The sequence below is a fragment of the Eretmochelys imbricata genome, chromosome 1, assembly GCF_965152235.1.
Source record: "Eretmochelys imbricata isolate rEreImb1 chromosome 1, rEreImb1.hap1, whole genome shotgun sequence".
NCBI classification, from domain to species: domain Eukaryota; kingdom Metazoa; phylum Chordata; order Testudines; family Cheloniidae; genus Eretmochelys; species Eretmochelys imbricata.
In genome coordinates this window covers 346,609,373-346,628,810 of record NC_135572.1, presented here as the reverse complement: position 1 = coordinate 346,628,810, position 19,438 = coordinate 346,609,373, and the positions used below count along the sequence as shown (strand labels likewise).

Below are 19,438 nucleotides of genomic sequence, written 5' to 3'. Positions count from 1 at the left end.
TGTCAGAAGGTAAAGAACACACAGAAAATACTAAAATTTAAAAGTAACAAATAAATTAGAGAGAAAACACAATTATATTTAAGTAGCAAAATGGTGGAACGATAGAATTCTGTGTGAGGCAGAGATAAAGCTTGCCAACAGTTTACCTTAGCTCAGACCATTGTGCCTACCTACAGCATTAGTTTTAACTGTGGATTTCCAGCTTTGCCAGTTGATGTCACAGCCGTTTAACAGGTTTTTTTATATAATTTTCATTATTATTCTATTGCTATATAAATGTCTGCATAACCGAATTTCGACACTGCCAGGCAAAGATAACTGAAGTAACTTCCATGAATATCAGCAATGAAGTCCAGAAACACAGTCCTTAGAATAAATACCTGTAAGTGCAGCATTTAACATAGAATAATAGCTTTATCAGCATTTTACAAGGCTCTGACGAAGTGGCATTTGTAACATTACTGTACAGAACAAATCAGTGGCACTAAGAGCTGAAGCAGAGACACTGATACACTTAAACAAAGTGACAGCTCTAAGAGAACTTTTGGGTATTTTCCCAGAATAAACTACACACACACAAATCTTTTAATGGGACACAAGCAGAATAACATTAGAGGATGGGAAATTTTCATTGATGACTACTCGTAGAATATAACCTATAAAACAATCATATAGGAAATTGCAGATAAGTGTTAACCATATATATTAAGAGATTATTAAGCATCATTTGTACTGCAGGAGCATGCAATAGCCCCACACAAGATAACGGCCCCGCTGTGCTAGGCACCGATCACACACAAATGGATATGGCCCCTGTCTCAAACAATTTATTATCTGATTAGGACACGTTGAAATTTAAATGGTACTGCATGAACTGAAATTCCATACCATGCATAGCATGTTTAGGACCTGAGAGTAGTTTCACCAGGGCCCAGAAGGCATCTTCTTCATTCATGTACATGAGGAGTAAAGCTGTGATCTGGCTCATTCCCTGACAGTATCCAACCTCCTGAAATGTAGAGGACAGGAAACATTAACTTTGTAAACAAGCAAAAGAACTATTTGTGTATTTTTTAACATGAGAAAATACACCATTTTTGGCATAAGCTCTCTAAATATTGCAAACCCACACACCCCTCAAATTTTCATGGTTAAAATTTTCCTTTAAACTCCATTACCATGGCTATTCAAAGACAAAACATATTCTACTAGAAGGGATAATTCACTGTCTTCCAACTGGTGCTTGAACTGGCTTTGGCCTTTCATTAAAATACAGTATATTTGTACACTAAATCCTTTATTTTAAAATGTTTGCATATAATTTATATGAACCTACACCCAGAACAGATGTGTTTTCTATTCTCCATGTGGAGCAGCACAACATATAGCAAGAAGATATTGCAGATACATAAACAAGTGAGACAGAGAAATCTCTCCTCTTATTCAAAAACTGTAGCAATGAAAAACAGGAAACCCCACAAGGCTACTGTACTAATATATTAACTCCTATGGTGGGAACCAGCAATAAGAAACATCAGACTGCTTAAGTAAGGATTATTACTGACTTTACAAAACCAGCTGCTAATGTATATTTGATGAGAAAGAGATAATTATTGAGAAAGTCTTTTAGACAGATGGGTTCGTCGCAAGAACTTTGGCCAAGGAAGCCTTTTAATTTGCTTTAATGCCGAAAGATAAAAAGGAAACTAGCTAAGAAGTCTGAAACAACTGTGATATAAGAGAAAAAAATACAACAAGCCTAAATACTAATCTTTTTCTACTTGTTTAAACACTGCCAATGTTTATACAATATCCATTGATTTTAAACAGCATCTTTCATGTAATATAAATTGTGCTGTGGAAAACAAAAAAAGTCCCTGTTATCAGAGTTTTAACCCTAACCACCATACAATCAAAAATCTAGGGCACCTATTTAAATCGCAGAAAACATAATTCTAGAATTAAAAACAGTAATATTAGCTTCTTCTTGCACCAAAAGAGAGAGCTTTCAATCTGGTGAGAGCAAAACTAAAACTTCTTTTAAATAGATATGATGCTGGAAGGGAAGCAAAGTGATATTTAAGAATGATGACCTCTATAATTACTTATAATGAGAATAATCCTGCAAACATTTCTGCATAGACTCAGTTCTACATACGGTCTCATTGACTTAAATAGAACTACTCATGTGTTAAGTTAAACACAATTATAAAAATGTTTGCAGAATGGGGGCATAATGTGTAAGCACAGAAGTGGACATCTGACAACATTTACATTACTTATGTTTTTAATAGGCAACTCAGACTTAGATGCTACAAACCTGGAACATTTCTGGCATATAACATGAGATCTAAAAACCCCATTCGGGAAAGCATTGCCATTCATGATAGGAATGGAAAACTTACCTTACAAGAGAAGACTCAAAGAGCTTGGCTTGTTTAGCCTAACAAAAGAAGGCTGAGGGGAGGAGATATGATTGCTCTCTGCAAATGTCAGTGGGATCAAATAGGAGGGAGGGAGAGGAGTTCTTAGTTAAGCGCCAATGTTGACAAAATAAACTGGCAATCAATATATTTAGGTTTGAAATTAGATGAAGGTTTCTAAACATCCGAGGAGTGAAGTTCTGGAACAGCCTTCCCAGGGAAGTAGTGGGGCCAAAACACCTAACTGGCTTTGAGACTGAACTTGATACATTTATGGAGGCAATGGTATGATGAGACTATCTACAATGGCATATAGCAGTAGTGGGCAACCTGCGACCCATCAGGGTAATCTGATTGCAGGCCACGAGACATTTTGCGGATGCTGACCATCCGCAGGCACCGCCCCCCGCAGCTCCCAGTGGCTGCGGTTCTCTGTTCCTGACCAATGGGAGCTGTGGGAAATGGCGCCTGCATGCGAACGTGCTGGCCACTGCTTCAGCAACGTTTGAACTCAAGCTCCCAACCCTACAACAGCCAGATTGAGCTGGCAACAGTTCAAATCTTTATGCATGTTGAGAAGTATGTTCAGTAACTTTCGCAACGTTGTTTAAAAGACCCATATTTTATCTCAAATGTACATGAAACATGACTTACCGTATTATATATTGAATATGCAGCTAAAACATGGAATAAGGATTGTTGCCTGGAGAAACAAGACGGTAAGTAAATGGAAATATTTAATATTGTTTTTTTAAAAAACAAAAACAAACCAGAAAGCTATTGAATCTACTTTCTAGATATCTGTTTCTCCAATTTGTCTAATTTCAAAAATTTAGAGAAATATATTTCATAATCAAAACAGATGTACTATAATCAAACAATACTTACTACTTATAACGGTTTACATGTTCAAAGTACTTAATAACTAATACATGTAACACCTCTAGGAGATAAGTGGGGAAGATATCAATTTTACAGCTGTGGAAACTGAGGCATAAACTGGGTAAGAGTTACATTTTCAAAGCATCCACTAGTTTTGCATGCCAACCCTCCAGGATTGCCCTGGAGTAACCAGGAACTAAAAATTAAACTTTCATTAAAGACTGTCATGTGATGAAACCTCCAGCAATACGTCCAACCAAAACTGGCAACCCTATGTGGCAGATGAGAGACTCCTTGGACCTGATTTTTAGAACTGCTGAACATCAGCAGCTTTTATTCATTTTAGCAGGAGCTACGGGGGTTCAGCCATTCTGAAACAAAACAGGCCCAATGTGTCTTAAGCTGGGCACTCAAAAATTGAGGCACTCAGAACTAGAGACCATTTCTGAAAATTTAGGCCTAAATGACTTTCCTGAGGTCCCACACACACATGCTTCCTTCACTAATTTCTTTTTATTAATCTTTAGGCATATCCTTAAGCAAAATATTCTGACAGTTTTGATTGCTCTTGTTTTAACAATGAAATATTGAATTTGCTTTTTAAACTATTTATATTTTACCCTACATTGCTTTAAATTCTTTTTAGCAGAACAAACTAAAAGCCGGTCTTCATCATGTTTGAGCAATTCTGCTGATCTTTTTCCACAGATTTTAGAACCTGGACTGGACCAAACTCTCAGAGTCCCCGTGCAGGGGAAGAAGCATCTGAAGAAGTGGGTTTTTTACCCACTAAATCTTATGTCCAAATAAATCGGTTAGTCTTTAAGGTGCCACCGGTCTTCTTGTTGTTTCTGAGGTCCCACGAAGCATCAGTGGCAGACCCAGGAACAACATTTGGGAGACTGACTCCTATTCCTGTGCTTAGTCTTACACAACTTGCTGACTCTCATACATACTTTGAGAAAACTTTGCCCTATTTAATAATTACTCTCCCTTTTTCTTTCTATATTACCCCACCACGTTCTAAATTACTATTTGTTAATACATTAGAATTGAAAGTGTGAATTCAGCTTCCTCTCCAATTCAGGAATTGAGTAATGTTGAGTGTAGAGCTGTGCAGAACTTTCATAATGAAATCCAAGACTTGATGGAACTGTGTGTAAACTTCAGCAAACAAACTTCAAGGTTTGTTCAGAACTTAGAGTCTGGGAATGTGAGCCAATATCAACCAAAACTTAAAACCATGGAAATGAAACTGCTGAGTTTTGCACAGGTCTAATCAGCTATCCTGCATCCCCAATGCATTCTTCCCTTTCCCCATCACTGAACCAAAACGTGTAAATGTCTTTTTACACTTCTGCTGACCGTCAACAAAAAATGTTAAGTTTTCCATTAATGGAGATGGGAGGGAATAATCTGTTAGCCTTGTAGAGCACTTCCCCAGGTCAATTAACAGTGTTTCCTCTGAACATGCTCACTGCATGATTATGTGAGTGGATACCACTTATTTATAAACGTGTGTGTGTGTGTATGTATGTGTGTGTGTGTGTGTGTGTGTGAGAGAGATGGATGGGCAAAAGAATGAAAGTTGGACTTCAGTTTCAACCTTCCTTTAACTGTTGAATGAAGATGAATTACTATGGTACTAGATATTAAATTTGAGTCTTATTTCTTTGAAAGGACAATTTCTGTCTTTCACTTTATTTGGTCTTTGATTGCATTGGGTAATTAACGTATGTTTATTTTCATTTCAAGAAAATTTGCATTTAACCACATATTTCTTAGTCATCCAACACAGACCCACTTCACAAGGAAAAGGGGGCATATTTTAAAGACAATCTGCATTGGAAGATAAACAAAGAGGTGAGTAAAAGGCTTCATTCATATCTACAGGTGGGCGTCATAAACAGATTGTGTTCTGCATTTTAAAATACTGCATCACACTACATTAATTCAGTTTAAGAATTTTAAAACAAAAAAGAGCAGTCAGCTTTCTCTCAAGGTTTAATGTCAATGTATGTATGAAACACTACACTTTCATATGTCAGATGCATGAAAATTAAATTAAGAATACATTAGATTAGAAAATCTTGGTCTAACTTCTCCTGGGGTAAGTGGTCTAGGATTTAACTGAGCAAAGACATCTTTGCTTTTTAAACTATTTATATTTTAACCTACATTGCTTTAAATTCTTTTTAGCAGGACAAACTAAGAGCCGGTCTTCATCATGTTTGAGCAATTCTGCTTATCTTTTTCCACAGATTTTAGAACCTGAACTTGGACCAAACTCTCAGAGTGCCCATGCAGGGGAAGAAGCCACACTAACTTTAGAGCTGCCTTCAGAGAGTACACCTGCAGAGCTTCCTGAAGCTACGGGAGGTACCTGGAAGTGGGACTCATCTCCCCAAGAGAGCAGCCGTGCAGGGGAAGAGGAAGTCCTGTCCCTCCACAGCATGGCTGTGACCAGAAGCTAGGAGCCCCCAGCTGGGGCGCTCCAGCAGCAGAGAGGAGATCAGACTCACCGCCACGAACCTCCTCTGGCTGCAGGAAGCTCCACGGCTGATGCCTTTGGAATCCAACTCTGAAGGCAGCATAGAAGTAAGGGTGGCAATCCAGCAACCCTCCTACAACAGCCTTGCAAACCCCTCCCCCCCAACCACGATCCCCTTTTGGGTCGGGACCCCCACAGTTACAGCACCCTGAAATTTCAATGTAAACTTCTGAAAACATGAAATTGACTAACTTTAAAATCCTCCTGCTGTGAAACTGACCAAAATGGACCCTGAATTTGGTAGGGCCCTAATTATGAGGTGTCAAACTTCGCAGGGACTCGGTGCACAAATCAGATGGCAGGAAGTAGCCAAACAGAAACTAAACGTAAAGGGCACAATATCACCATTATTGTCTAACATTAACTAAGCTTTAACTAATAACATTTTAATACTATTTACCCTAAGCGTTCCCACTAAAGGCCTAAAACAGGATGAACACAAAAACATTCAGAAGAATACAAACTGTTGAAAAGGAAAGCAATTTACTTTCAGGGGAATAAAAACAAACTGGACTTCATTTCTTTAGTGCAGGATATGGTTACTGAACTTTCCCCAAATGCCATAAGTGGCGGCACTGGAAATACACAATGTGGAAATTCCACGTTCTACCACGGATTTAGGGTCACTGCCCAAAATTTTTATTTCTAGACGTCTACAGAATTTAAGGATTTTATTTAGACTCTACATTCTCAAGGACACAGATATTGGGGAATTTTTTACTTGTCTGTGAAGTATCCTACGCAATGTTCTACAATTATATGAACAACAAAGTAGTAAACAAAATAACACATTTTAGTTTATCTCACTTATGACTGTGAATATAACCTTTGGAAGGTGAACAAATGCAGTGAGGTCTTCCAGAAGCTACTGAAAAAGAATGAAATGATACATTTGAAGAGGAATGAGATGTGTCTCATTCATCTCAATGGGGGTGTTGATCCTGAAGCCTAAGAACAATGCTGTCATTTGGTATGTTTATGTTAAAAATGTTTAAATAGTGAAATAGTTTAACATTCTTTATCCAACAACTATAAAATAAAATATTGCAAAAAAATGTAAAAGTATTAAGGTGGCAAGGTTTAATTACATAAATAATTACATGTTCATAGCTAAAAAGTTGTTTTATTTGGTTCTCAAAGCTACACTGCAAAAGAGGGAAAATACAGAAAATCTAGGGGAAGGCTAAAAGGCTAGAGGGGAGAGATTAAAGTTACCAAAAAAGTAAGAAAAAATTGTTTTTATAACATTACTTTATAAAGATATACATAATTTATTAAAGAACTTAGTCTTTTCTTGTGCTCTGAATTTGTTTTAAATAGAGGCCAACAAATTTTCTCAGATTTTGTAAAAATGTCTACAGCATCTGGGGGATAAAGAATTTAGATTTTTTCCTTTAGATTTCCAGTGGCCATAGCTTTAATACATTAAAGGGTAAAGCTAGCAGGTTGGAGATTAAACAATCTGATTTTGAACTATTCAGAGACTACATTCCTTTAAGCTATATGTGGTACTTTCTGAAATCTGAAACTTTTACATTCAAAGCTTTGTCATACTTCTTGGGTAGTAAACAGAGTCTTAGGTAGGTAAAGATCTATCTGAAAGACAAACAAGAAATGACTAAATTACATACATTTTTATTTACTTACTTAACACCATATCTGTCTCTAAACATGATATGATCCCTATATGTTCGATTTACATCAAGATCGATTTGCCTGATATCTGGTGAAGACCCTCGTGCTCGATGTTTTAATTTCTAGGAAAAATGGCAATAAAGAAATGAAATTAGGCAAAACTCTGTGGACATTTAAAATAGGAAGAAAAACTGCTTAAGGCCACAGAATTTATTGGTGGACAAAAACATTTGTAATCTGTGAACTTACAATGCTTATTATAGAAAATGATGGGGAAGCAAAGAGAAGCAACGCAGGAGTTGGGGGTGGGGACACACATGGGCATAATTGGGGGGCACTGCCCCCCAACAGAGACAAGGCATGGGCAGGCACGCAGGGTCACATGCCACTACCCTCCCCTCCCCACCACCACCATTTCTGTGAGCCCAGAGCTGCCCGGCTGAAGGAAGTTGGTGTTCAAATGCTGCCTCCTGGATCCTAGTGCTGGTTGTGCTCCCCTTCTGTGTGCTGGGAGCCATTCTATTTTCTGTATAAACAGTGAGTGCCCATGATGGGGCAGGGCAAGGGGGGCGGATGTGGGAGGGAGGGGAGAGGAAGGAGGGGTGGGATGGGGGCAGTGGAGAAGGGGGATGGGATGGGATGGAGCAGCAAAGGGGATAGGGGAATTGGGGGGGGAAGTGGGAGCCCAGCATGTGGCATCCCCTCAGCCACAGAAGCAGCTAGGGCTCTCCCATTAGGCAGGCCCATTGAACTCCCACCTCCCCAGGAGCACTCCAACAAGTACGCTGCACCCAGACCCCATCCCACCAAGACCCACTCCCCCAGCACCTGGACTCCCCTGCTGAGCCCCAACCACCTTCACCTGGACCCCCCTGCAGTCTCATTGCCCCTGCACCAGAACCCCCTGTCAAGGTTCCTTCCCCACTCTGAACGCTAGGATACAGATGTGGGGACCTGCATGAAAAACCTCCTAAGCTTATCTTTACCAGCTTAGGTCAAAACTTCCCCAAGGTACAAAATATTCCACCCTTTGTCCTTGGATTGGCCGCTACCACCACCAAACAAATACTGGTTACTGGGGAAGAGCTGTTTGGAAACGTCTTTCCCCACAAAATACTTCCCAAAACCTTGCACCCCACTTCCTAGACCAGGTTTGGTAAAAAGCCTCACCAATTTGCCTAGGTGACTACAGACCCAGACCCTTGGATCTTAAGAACAATGAATAATCCTCCCAACACTTGCACCCCCCCTTTCCTGGGGAATGTTGGATAAAAAGCCTCACCAATTTGCATAGGTGACCACAGACCCAAACCCTTGGATCTGAGAACAATGAAAAAGCATTCAGTTTTCTTACAAGACGACTTTTAATAGAAATAGAAGTAAACAGAAGTAAAGAAATCACCTCTGTAAAATCAGGATGGTAGATACCTTACAGGGTAATTAGATTCAAAACATAGAGAATCCCTCTAGGCAAAAACTTAAGTTACAAAAAAGATACACAGACAGAAATAGTTATTCTATTCAGCACAATTCTTTTCTCAGCCATTTAAAGAAATCATAATCTAACACATACCTAGCTAGATTACTTACTAAAAGTTCTAAGACTCCATTCCTGGTCTATCCCCGGCAGAAACAGCATAAAGACAGAGACCCTTTGTTTCTCTCCCTCCTCCCAGCTTTTGAAATTATCTGGTCTCCTCATTGGTCATTTTGGTCAGGTGCCAGCGAGGTTACCTTTAGCTTCTTAACCCTTTACAGGTGAGAGGAATTTTCCTCTGGCCAGGAGGGATTTTAAAGGGGTTTACCCTTCCCTTTATATTTATGACACCCCCCTTCCCCCATGAGCCCCTGTGCATCCAGACACCACTCCCCACCCCGGATCACCACTGAGCTGCCCATACCCAGACTGCCCCACACAGAACCCTCTCACCACACACTTGGATCCCCCCCACACTAAGCCCCTCTACACTTGGATGCTGCTGAGCTGAGCCTGCCTGCCTACACCTGGTGCAGAGAGGCAGGGCCCTGCGGTGTTTCTGAAGCAAGCCCAGCCCCTGAGCTGTGTCAGGGTCGGGTGCAGCCCCACCACCGAGTCCCTGTCCCGGGGAGGTGGAAAGGTGGCTGCAGAGTGATCTCCCAACTCCATGCAGCCAGTGGCCTGTGCTCCCCACTGCCATGCTGGAGTCTCCACAATTATTTACTGACAAATAAAATTTGCAGAATTTTTATTTTTTGGTGCAGAACTCCCTCCGGAGTATAGTTTTCAGTTTCCCAACTTTGCACATAGCTGGCACCTTTCCAAATTGGATGATGACTTTTTTCATGATTATTACGAGAGGTCTTGATAAAATCCTACCAAGGCAGAAAAGGATAAGTGAAGACTGCTATGACAGCATTAGCTTACAGGTTTCATTGTTTTACTTACTGGTCTGGCCCTTTGGCAATATCTAAGTTCGAGATTGGGTTTCTTTGTTTGTTTTGTATTTCACTTCTCCGTATGTTGTTTGGGTTGAATTGTATAATCACTTTACAAGTTCCCAATACAATTTTAAATTTAAGATATATTGTAGGATGGGAGGTGGATAGACCATGCTTCTGTGTCTACCCCGTTTTGGGGGTTAGACTGACAATCATAACCAAAGAACTCCAAATATGTCCTCACTTCCACACTAGAAAAAGGATCTTCTCCTATATCTTATATGTATGTCACAGAATAGGTCTCCTCCTTGTTTGGCATTTTCCTTAATATTTTCATCTTTGTCCTCCAAATGCCTGATACACCACAGTAACTGAACCTGTACTATATATATGATAGTCTACCAAAAAGCTATTCTTATGTCTAGGCATACTTTCTATGTAGATAGTTCCCCCATCACAAATTTCTGTGACTAGCTTGTAAATTCTTTTAGATTTATATTTATAAAAGGCATATTGATTCTTGTGTGAATTCAGCAGAACCTCACTTATCCATATTTTATGTAAAATTACTACCTCCATTTCTCAGCAAAGATTTAGCAACAGATAGCTGAAATGGGTCGCAAAAGCCGAAGACTTAAAATATGTTTACACAAAAAACCCTACAGAAATGTGCTTTACGCTATTAGAACATTGGCTAAGACATTATGAAATATTATAATAAAGTAAAATACAGTTGTCAAAATAAATCAATAAAGCACATTTCATGACATCTAGATTTGCTTATTTTTATTGTGTTTGTTCTCTTAAGTTCTCAAAATTCAGAAAATTGCAATATTCTCCCCAATAATTACTGCAAACTAACAAGGTTCTGTTTTATAAACATTTGCAGAGTACTTCACATCTTCAAAGTGCTTTACAAACATTAAATTAATTCATCTTGGTTATTCTCAAAGCTTGATTTTAATGGTTTTCCCTCTGACCAAACATTCAAATACATAAAAAGAAAAGGAGTACTTGTGGCACCTTAGAGACTAACCAATTTATTTGAGCATAAGCTTTCGTGAGCTACAGCTCACTTCATCAGATGCATACTGTGGAAAGTACAGAAGATCTTTTTATACACACAAAGCATGAAAAAATGGGTGTTTACCACTACAAAAGGTTTTCTCTCCCCCCACCCCACTCTCCTGTTGGTAATAGCTTATCTAAAGTGATCACTCTCCTTACAATGTGTATGATAATCAAGTTGGGCCATTTCCAGCACAAATCCAAGGTTTAACAAGAACGTCCTGGGCGGGGCGGGGAGGGGAAAAAAAGGGGAAATAGGTTACCTTGCATAATGACTTAGCCACTCCCAGTCTCTATTCAAGCCTAAGTTAATTGTATCCAATTGGCAAATGAATTCCAATTCAACAGTCTCTCGCTGGAGTCTGGTTTTGAAGTTTTTTTGTTGTAATATCACAACTTTCATGTCTGTAATCGCGTGACCAGATAGATTGAAGTGTTCTCCAACTGGTTTATGAATGTTATAATTCTTGACGTCTGATTTGTGTCCATTTATTCTTTTACGTAGAGACTGTCCAGTTTGACCAATGTAGATGACAGAGGGGCATTCCTGGCACATGATGGCATATATCACATTGGTGGATGTGCAGGTGAACGAGATAAACCAGTCGGAGAACACTTCAATCTCTCTGATAGTGTGGCTGATGTTATTAGGCCCTGTGATGGTGTCCCCCTGGTGTTCTGTTGTGTGGTATGTGGTTGCTGGTGAGTATTTGCTTCAGGTTGGGGGGCTGTCTGTAGGCAAAGACTGGCCTGTCTCCCAAGATTTGTGAGAGTGTTGGGTCATCCTTCAGCATAGGCTGTAGATCCTTAATAATGTGTTGGAGGGGTTTTAGTTGGGGGCTGAAGCTGACGGCTACAGTCACCTACAAACAGTCCCCCAACCTGAAGCAAATACTCACCAGCAACCACATACCACACAACATAACCACTAACCCAGGAACCTATCCTTGCAACAAAGCCCGTTGCCAACTGTGCCCACATATCTATTCGGGGACACCATCATAGGGCCTAATAACATCAGCCACACTATCAGAGGCTCGTTCACCTGCACATCCACCAATGTGATATATGTCATGTGCCAGGAATGCCCCTCTGCCATGTACATTGGTCAAACTGGACAGTCTCTACGTAAAAGAATAAACGGACACAAATCAGATGTCAAGAATTATAACATTCATAAACCAGTCGGAGAACACTTCAATCTCTCTGGTCACGCGATTACAGACATGAAAGTTGCAATATTACAACAAAAAAACTTCAAAACCAGACTCCAGCAAGAGACTGTTGAATTGGAATTCATTTGCCAATTGGATACAATTAACTTAGGCTTGAATAGAGACTGGGAGTGGCTAAGTCATTATGCAAGGGAACCTATTTCCCCTTGTTTTTCCCTACACCCCCCCCCCCAGACGTTCTTGTTAAACCCTGGATTTGTGCTAGAAATGGCCCAACTTGATTATCATACACATTGTAAGGAGAGTGATTACTTTAGATAAGCTATTACCAGCAGGAGAGTGGGGTGTGGGGAGAGAAAACCTTTTGTAGTGGTAAACACCCATTTTTCATGCTTTGTGTGTATAAAAAGATCTTCTATACTTTCCACAGTATGGATCCGATGAAGTGAGCTGTAGCTCACAAAAGCTTATGCTCAAATAAATTGGTTAGTCTCTGAGGTGCCACAAGTACTCCTTTTCTTTTTGCGAATACAGGCTAACATGGCTGTTACTCTGATTCAAATACATGAAACTCCTCTGGAGTCAAACAACCCAGTTATTGCTTTATTTTTAAAACGTACTGAACATTTTTATTTACCACCATACTTTCTTTTTAAAGAAATCTGCCTCCAGCTCCAAGACAACAGTGGGAACTACTGCCAAAGTTTCACAAGATGAGGGCAGGATCATGAGATATAGTGCTTCAAGCTTACTTTCTGGCTACTTATTAGTATGGTCTTTCACCCATGACTGCCTCCTCCTGCAAAATGACAGGTTTCAGAGTAGCAGCCATGTTAGTCTATATTTGCAAAAAGAAAAGGAGTATTTGTAGCACCTTAGAGACTAACAAATTTATCTGAACATAAGCTTTCGTGAGCTACAGCTCACTTCATCTGATGCATTCAGTGGAAAACACAGTGGGGAGATTTATATACATAGAGAACATGAAACAATGGGTGTTACCATACACACTGTAACCAGAGTGATCATTTGAGGTGAGCTATTACCAGCAGGAGAGCGGGGCGGGGGGGAACCTTTTGTAGTGATAATCAAGGTGGGCCATTTCCAGCAGTTCACAAGAATGTCTGAGGAACCGGGGGTGGTGATAAACATGAGGAAATAGTTTTACTTTGTGTAATGACCCATCCACTCCCAGTCTCTATTCAAGCCTAAGTTAATTGTATCCAGTTTGCAAATTAATTCCAATTCAGCAGTCTATCTGCTACCCAAGATCCGTAAACCTGGAAATCCTGGGGACGCCCCATTATCTCAGGCATTGGCACCCTGACAGCAGGACTGTCTGGCTATGTAGACTCCCTCCTCTGGCCCTACACTACCAGCACTCCCAGCTATCTTTGAGACACCATTGACTTCCTGAGGAAACTACAATCCATCAGTGATCTTCCTGAAAACACCATCCTAGCCACTATGGATGTAGAAGCCCTCTACACCAACCTTCCACACAAAGATGGACTACAAGCCGTCAGGAACAGTATCCCCGATAATGTCACAGCAAACCTGGTGGCTGAACTTCGTGACCTTGTCCTCACCCATAACGATTTCACATTTGGGGACAATGTATACCTTCAAATCAGCGGCACTGCTATGGGTACCCGCAGGGCCCCTCAGTATGCCAACATTTTTATGGCTGACTTAAAACAACCCTTCCTCAGCTCTCGTCCCCTAATGTCCCTACTCTACTTGCTCTACATTGATGACATCTTCATCATCTGGACCCATGGAAAAGAAGCCTTTGAGGAATTCCACCATGATTTCAACAATTTCCATCCCACCATCAACCTCAGCCTGGACCAATGCACACAAGAGATCCACTTCCTGGACACTACGGTGCTAATAAGCGATGGTCACATAAACACCACCCTATACCGCAACCTACTGACCGCTATTCCTACCTACATGCCTCCAGCTTTCATCCAGACCACACCACATGATCCACTGTCTACAGCCAAGCTCTACGATACAACCACATTTGCTCCAAATCCTCAGACAGAGACAAATACCTACAAGATCTCTATCAAGCATTCTTACAACTACAATACCCACCTGCTGAAGTGAAGAAACCTGCTGAAGTGAAGATTGACAGAGCCAGAAGAATACCCAGAAGTCACCTACCACAGGACAGGCCCAACAAAGAAAATAATAGAACGCCACGAGCGATTACCTTCAGCCCCCAACCAAAACCCCTCCAGAGCATCATAAAGGATCTACAACCTATCCTGAAGGAGGCCCCATCACTCTCACAGATCTTGGGAGATGGGCCAGTCCTTGCTTACAGACAGCTCCCCAACCTGAAGCAAATACTCACCAGCAACCACACACCACACAACAAAACCACTAACCCAGGAACCTATCCTTGTAACAAAACCCGTTTCCAACTGTGTCCACATATCTATTCAGGGGACACCATCATAGGGCCTAATCACATCAGCCACAATATCAGAGGCTCGTTCACCTGCACATCTACCAATGTGATATATGCCATCATGTGCCAGCAATGCCCCTCTGCCATGTACGTTGGTCAAACTGGACAGTCTCAAAGTAAAAGAATAAATGGACACAAATCAGACGTCAAGAATTAGAAGATTCAAAAACCAGTTGGAGAACACTTCAATCTCTCTGGTCACTTGATTACAGACCTAAAAGTGGAAATACTTCAACAAAAAAACTTCAAAACCAGACTCCAACGAGAGACTGCTGAATTGGAATTAATTCGCAAACTGGATACAATTAACTTAGGCTTGAATAAAGACTGGGAGTGGATGTGTCATTACACAAAGTAAAACTATTTCCCCATGTTTACCCCCCCTCCCCCCCCTCCATTCCTCAGACGTTCTTGTTAACTGCTGGAAATGGCCCACCTTGATTATCACTACAAAAGGTCTCCCCCGGCCCCGCTCTCCTGCTGGTAATAGCTCACCTTAAGTGATCACTCTGGTTACAGTGTGTATGGTAACACCCATTGTTTCATGTTCTCTATGTATATAAATCTCCCCACTGTATTTTCCACTGAATGCATCTGATGAAGTGAGCTGTAGCTCACGAAAGCTTATGCTCAAATAAATTTGTTAGTCTCTAAGGTGCCACAAGTACTCCTTTCCTTCTGCAAAGCAGAAATCAAACTTACAGGTCTTCAGGGTTTTTTTTAGGGCTTGTCCGCACATGAAAATTAATCCAGAATAAAGCAGGGGGTCAATTTCAAGTGGATGAACTGTATTCCTTATTGTTTGTATGTTCTTATTTCAAATTAACTTAATAAATTTCCAAAGTGGATTAAGCTAATTCAGAATAAGGACTCATTCTGGAGTTAGTGTGCACACGTGGGTAAAAGTTCACTCCCACAAAGTTGTGTTGGTTCTGCAGGGCTAATAAGAGTAAAAAACAAAAAACAATACAAGGAGAAAAAACTCACACACAAACCCCCCCCCCCCATTACTTTTTTTCACTAAATTAAACAGATAGGGCTTTGGGGGCAGGGGGAGATTCTGCTGAGTAAAATGATGCTACTTTTATAGTTATTTTTCTGAGTAGAACTGCACTTTATTTATTTGATTGATGGGGGAGGGAATCGGAAGAATTACATAAATTACAAAACCAAAAAGTAAGTGGATCAAATGCTGAGCCCCCATGGGTTTCTCTTTGGCGAGAGAGTTGAAAATACAGTTAAATACAATTTCTACTCCTTTTGCTACATTGCATAAAATAAAAGCTCAATATTTCCCAGCATCTAAGAGTTTGTGATTGGTAATTCTAAGGGGAAATTTTGCAAACTCACATTATAAAAGTCTTTCATTTCTTCTTTCATTTTAGGGACATCAAGTAGTAAACACCAGACTTCGCCTCTCAGCTGCAGTGGGATTCCTTTATAAATTCTCCTATGGAACTGTAAAAAGAAAAAAATAAACTGAATGCAGAACAAGCCAGAAAACCTTGAGGTGAGTGAGGGCCTTCCCTGCATCAAGCATTATTATCAAAAGAAGAAGGTCATAATATTATCAATCAGCCCTGAAGTAGGACTGGAAGTAGTTTGGCAGGTTCAGCGTGTCTAATAAATACTGGTAACTGGGATCCCTTTTGGCAGCCTTAGCAGGGAGGCCAAGGACGAGACATGGAGACTGAACTATCCTCTCATTCCTGGAAGAGGCTCTTCCAGGTCAGGACGTGCACAATGGCACGACTGGTTGGAGAAACTTGCATTGCTGCTGCCTGTGCTATACTTATTCCATGAGTAGACACCTGAAGCGTTGTCAGTCTGGCCCTGTGCATAAGCACTAAGCTCATAAACAAAATCAGTTCCAAAGTAGTCCACACATAACTCGCTATTATTATGCGGGGTGAATTAAGAAGTTAAAGTTTCTGAGAGGGGGAAAAAAGATAATCCAGTAGTATACTACAACTCTGAAAAATCAGTAACACTCAAAACATGTGGCACTATCCTTTTTGAAAATGTCTTGTGGGACTGTAACACTGAGGATACGTCTACACAACAATCAGGAGGTGTGAGCGCAGCTCATGTGTCATACCCAAAACAACTTTGATTTAGCTCAAAACATAGCCAGAGCAACATGGGTGGCAGCATGGCTACCCACTTGAGTATGTACCCATCGTCGTGGGCGGGGCTGTACATAGGAGCCTAGCCATCCCGCTGCCCCTGCTGCCATGGCTACATTGCTATTGATACTTGAGCCAGCTTTGATCTCTAGCTAGCTCAGGTATGCCTACAGAAACGGCACTCAAACCTCTTGATTGCAGTGTAGACTTACCCTGATTTAAAGTGCATGCAAGTATAAGACCATCACAAGTACAGGAAATATTACATATCAAACTAACAGATTTCAGGTCAGATATTCTGGTAACTGTCACATTTGGAGAGATCTGATCAGAGTCAACTAATAAGTAACCAGACATTTTTTCCGCTTAGCTGTGCATTATGAGTTACAAATTATACAAAAATGCATTCTTAAAGGATTTAATGCTTTTGGCTGCAGTGACAAATACTGTATGGTAGATAGAAAAGGAGTACTTGTGGCACCTTAGAGACTAACCAATTTATTTGAGCATGAGCTTTCGTGATGAAGTGAGCTGTAGCTCACGAAAGCTCATGCTCAAATAAATTGGTTAGTCTCTAAGGTGCCACAAGTACTCCTTTTCTTTTTGTGAATACAGACTAACACGGCTGTTACTCTGAAACCTGTATGGTAGATAGTCATGATGTAACAGTATTGCCCGATTCAATGCCAATACATGTTGTGAAAGCTAGTTTTAATTATGCAATACAAATTAATTTCCCTATAGATATGTTGTTGCACTAAGACACATACAGAAAGGATGAGAAATGGGGGAGAAAGGCACCACTCAGTCCTTGTATATCTCCTTCCAATTACACAGCCCATCTACCAGCACGTAAAAGCAATGCCCATGTTTTTCCATTCTTTTTGGAAGTCCTGCCTCTAAAACATTCTACTGTACTTGGGCTACAGGAAACAACACCAAAATTGTCAAACACTGGGAAAATCCTGCATGAACCAGAACCAAAGGTTAGATCAGTGAGGACTCATCCAACCCTCCATTGGCCACAGGATTTGTGGCCCAGTGTGGAACCCTTTGAGGAAAGGAAATGAGATGAAGAACAGAAATGGATGATACTCTGGAGCATTCTTCCCACTTACAAAACAAGTTGAATATCTGCATCAATCATTCCTGGAAACAATGCTTTTAAATGATGGTATTTCTTTGAATGCCACCTACAAAATAGTATCCGTTTGGAGATATGGTTAAGCAAGCACATGCACCTCACCCACAGCAGGTCTCAATAGCTGTGAGGTAAGCAGAAATCCCTCTGACCTTAACATAGCTAGTTTGGTTAGCAGTAGAAATATCACTAAAAGAGCAAACAATAGGCCAGTATTAAATCAAATAGTTCTGATGCTCCTATATCCAGGGCAATACATTTCTCATTCCCCTATGGAGCAAGCAGCATGTTACAGTGTTAATATACTTCAAGATATAAACCTGACCAATATGTGACTAACATAAAAATATCTTTGAATTTATATAGTTTGAGTTTTTTTTAATAAATACACACACCCCATATACCCAAAGAGGAATATGTAGGCTATTGCAAATTTTAAAAAGTATATTTGGACAAATGGACTGGAGATTAAGAATGAATTGTTTCTATTTACTTTTCCATTTGCAGCATCTTATGTTGTACCCACCATTGTAGTACTTGTATACTAAAGATTTTGCTGTTATTTTATCACAGAAAATCTAGACTGACTCTTACTGTGTACTGCATTTCTTCTCACCCATTATCCTAGTATATCATAACTGAAAGCATGAGACAGTACACAATATCAGCATAATTAAAAAACATAGATCTTTCTTCTGAAATTTCGTAACTGGTTTTGTAGTCATTTCATGCGGATAAAACATTGACTATAAACGAAACGAGAGGTAATTCAATAATAGATCTATTGGATTGTTTTTTAATTTAACATGCTTTGAAAGTCACAGTAGATCAAGTGACAAATTACTGCATACATAAAACATCTGTATGAATTATGATTGTAATCTAGGCAGCAATTTAAAAACAACTCTCCCACCACAAAGAGAGAGAATCTTAGTCTTATTTTCATTTCTGATTTTAACTCAAGTTTCCAGAGGTGAAAGGCTAGTAAACAAGCCACTGGGGTAAACTTTAGGCTATTTGGGCAACAGAAATCCCCATTTTAAAGATACATTTTCAAGTAGTTCAGATCTAAGCTTTAGGTTTAGGAATGTACTAGTGACACTAGGCGATTATTTAAATTTTTAAAATGCTTTCATTTTTAATAATCCAAGGACCAGAGGCCCATTCAAAAGTACAATGTGAAAAGCTAAAAAGCATGAAGAGTAGTGGCCAACTTAGAGCTTCTCAGAGATAGGGAAATTTATCACTAAATTGTCATCTCTACTATACAAGGCAGATGTACACAATCCTTCACCATTGCAAAAAGTATATGCACATCAAGCAGAAAGATTGCGATCCTCAAAAAGCTTGCTGTCTAAAGGCACAATCAGACACACTGGGGTTGTGTATAGATTTTAGCATATACATTTTGCTGCTATTATTCCATAACCTAAATTTCTACATTATTTTGTCAGTTTCATGCACGTTAAAAAAGGCCAGCAAATGCTTGGGTGAGAATTTTCATTTAAAAATTTTGGGTGAAATGTATTGCTTGTAA

General features: G+C 40.0%; 1 protein-coding gene across 4 annotated transcripts in view; it reads right to left on the bottom strand.

The window, feature by feature from the left end:
- The window catches only part of USP6NL (USP6 N-terminal like), a 214,965-nt gene that overhangs the window by 41,032 nt on the left and 154,495 nt on the right, over nt 1-19,438 (bottom strand). For all 4 annotated transcript variants that reach the window (XM_077836674.1, XM_077836681.1, XM_077836689.1 and 1 more), the window contains exons 7-10: nt 15,985-16,092; nt 7,504-7,613; nt 3,078-3,126; nt 889-1,009 (exon numbers count right to left, since the gene is read on the bottom strand). In XM_077836674.1, the coding sequence (XP_077692800.1) occupies nt 889-1,009; nt 3,078-3,126; nt 7,504-7,613; nt 15,985-16,092 (388 nt within the window). The remainder of the gene's footprint in view (nt 1-888; nt 1,010-3,077; nt 3,127-7,503; nt 7,614-15,984; nt 16,093-19,438) is intronic.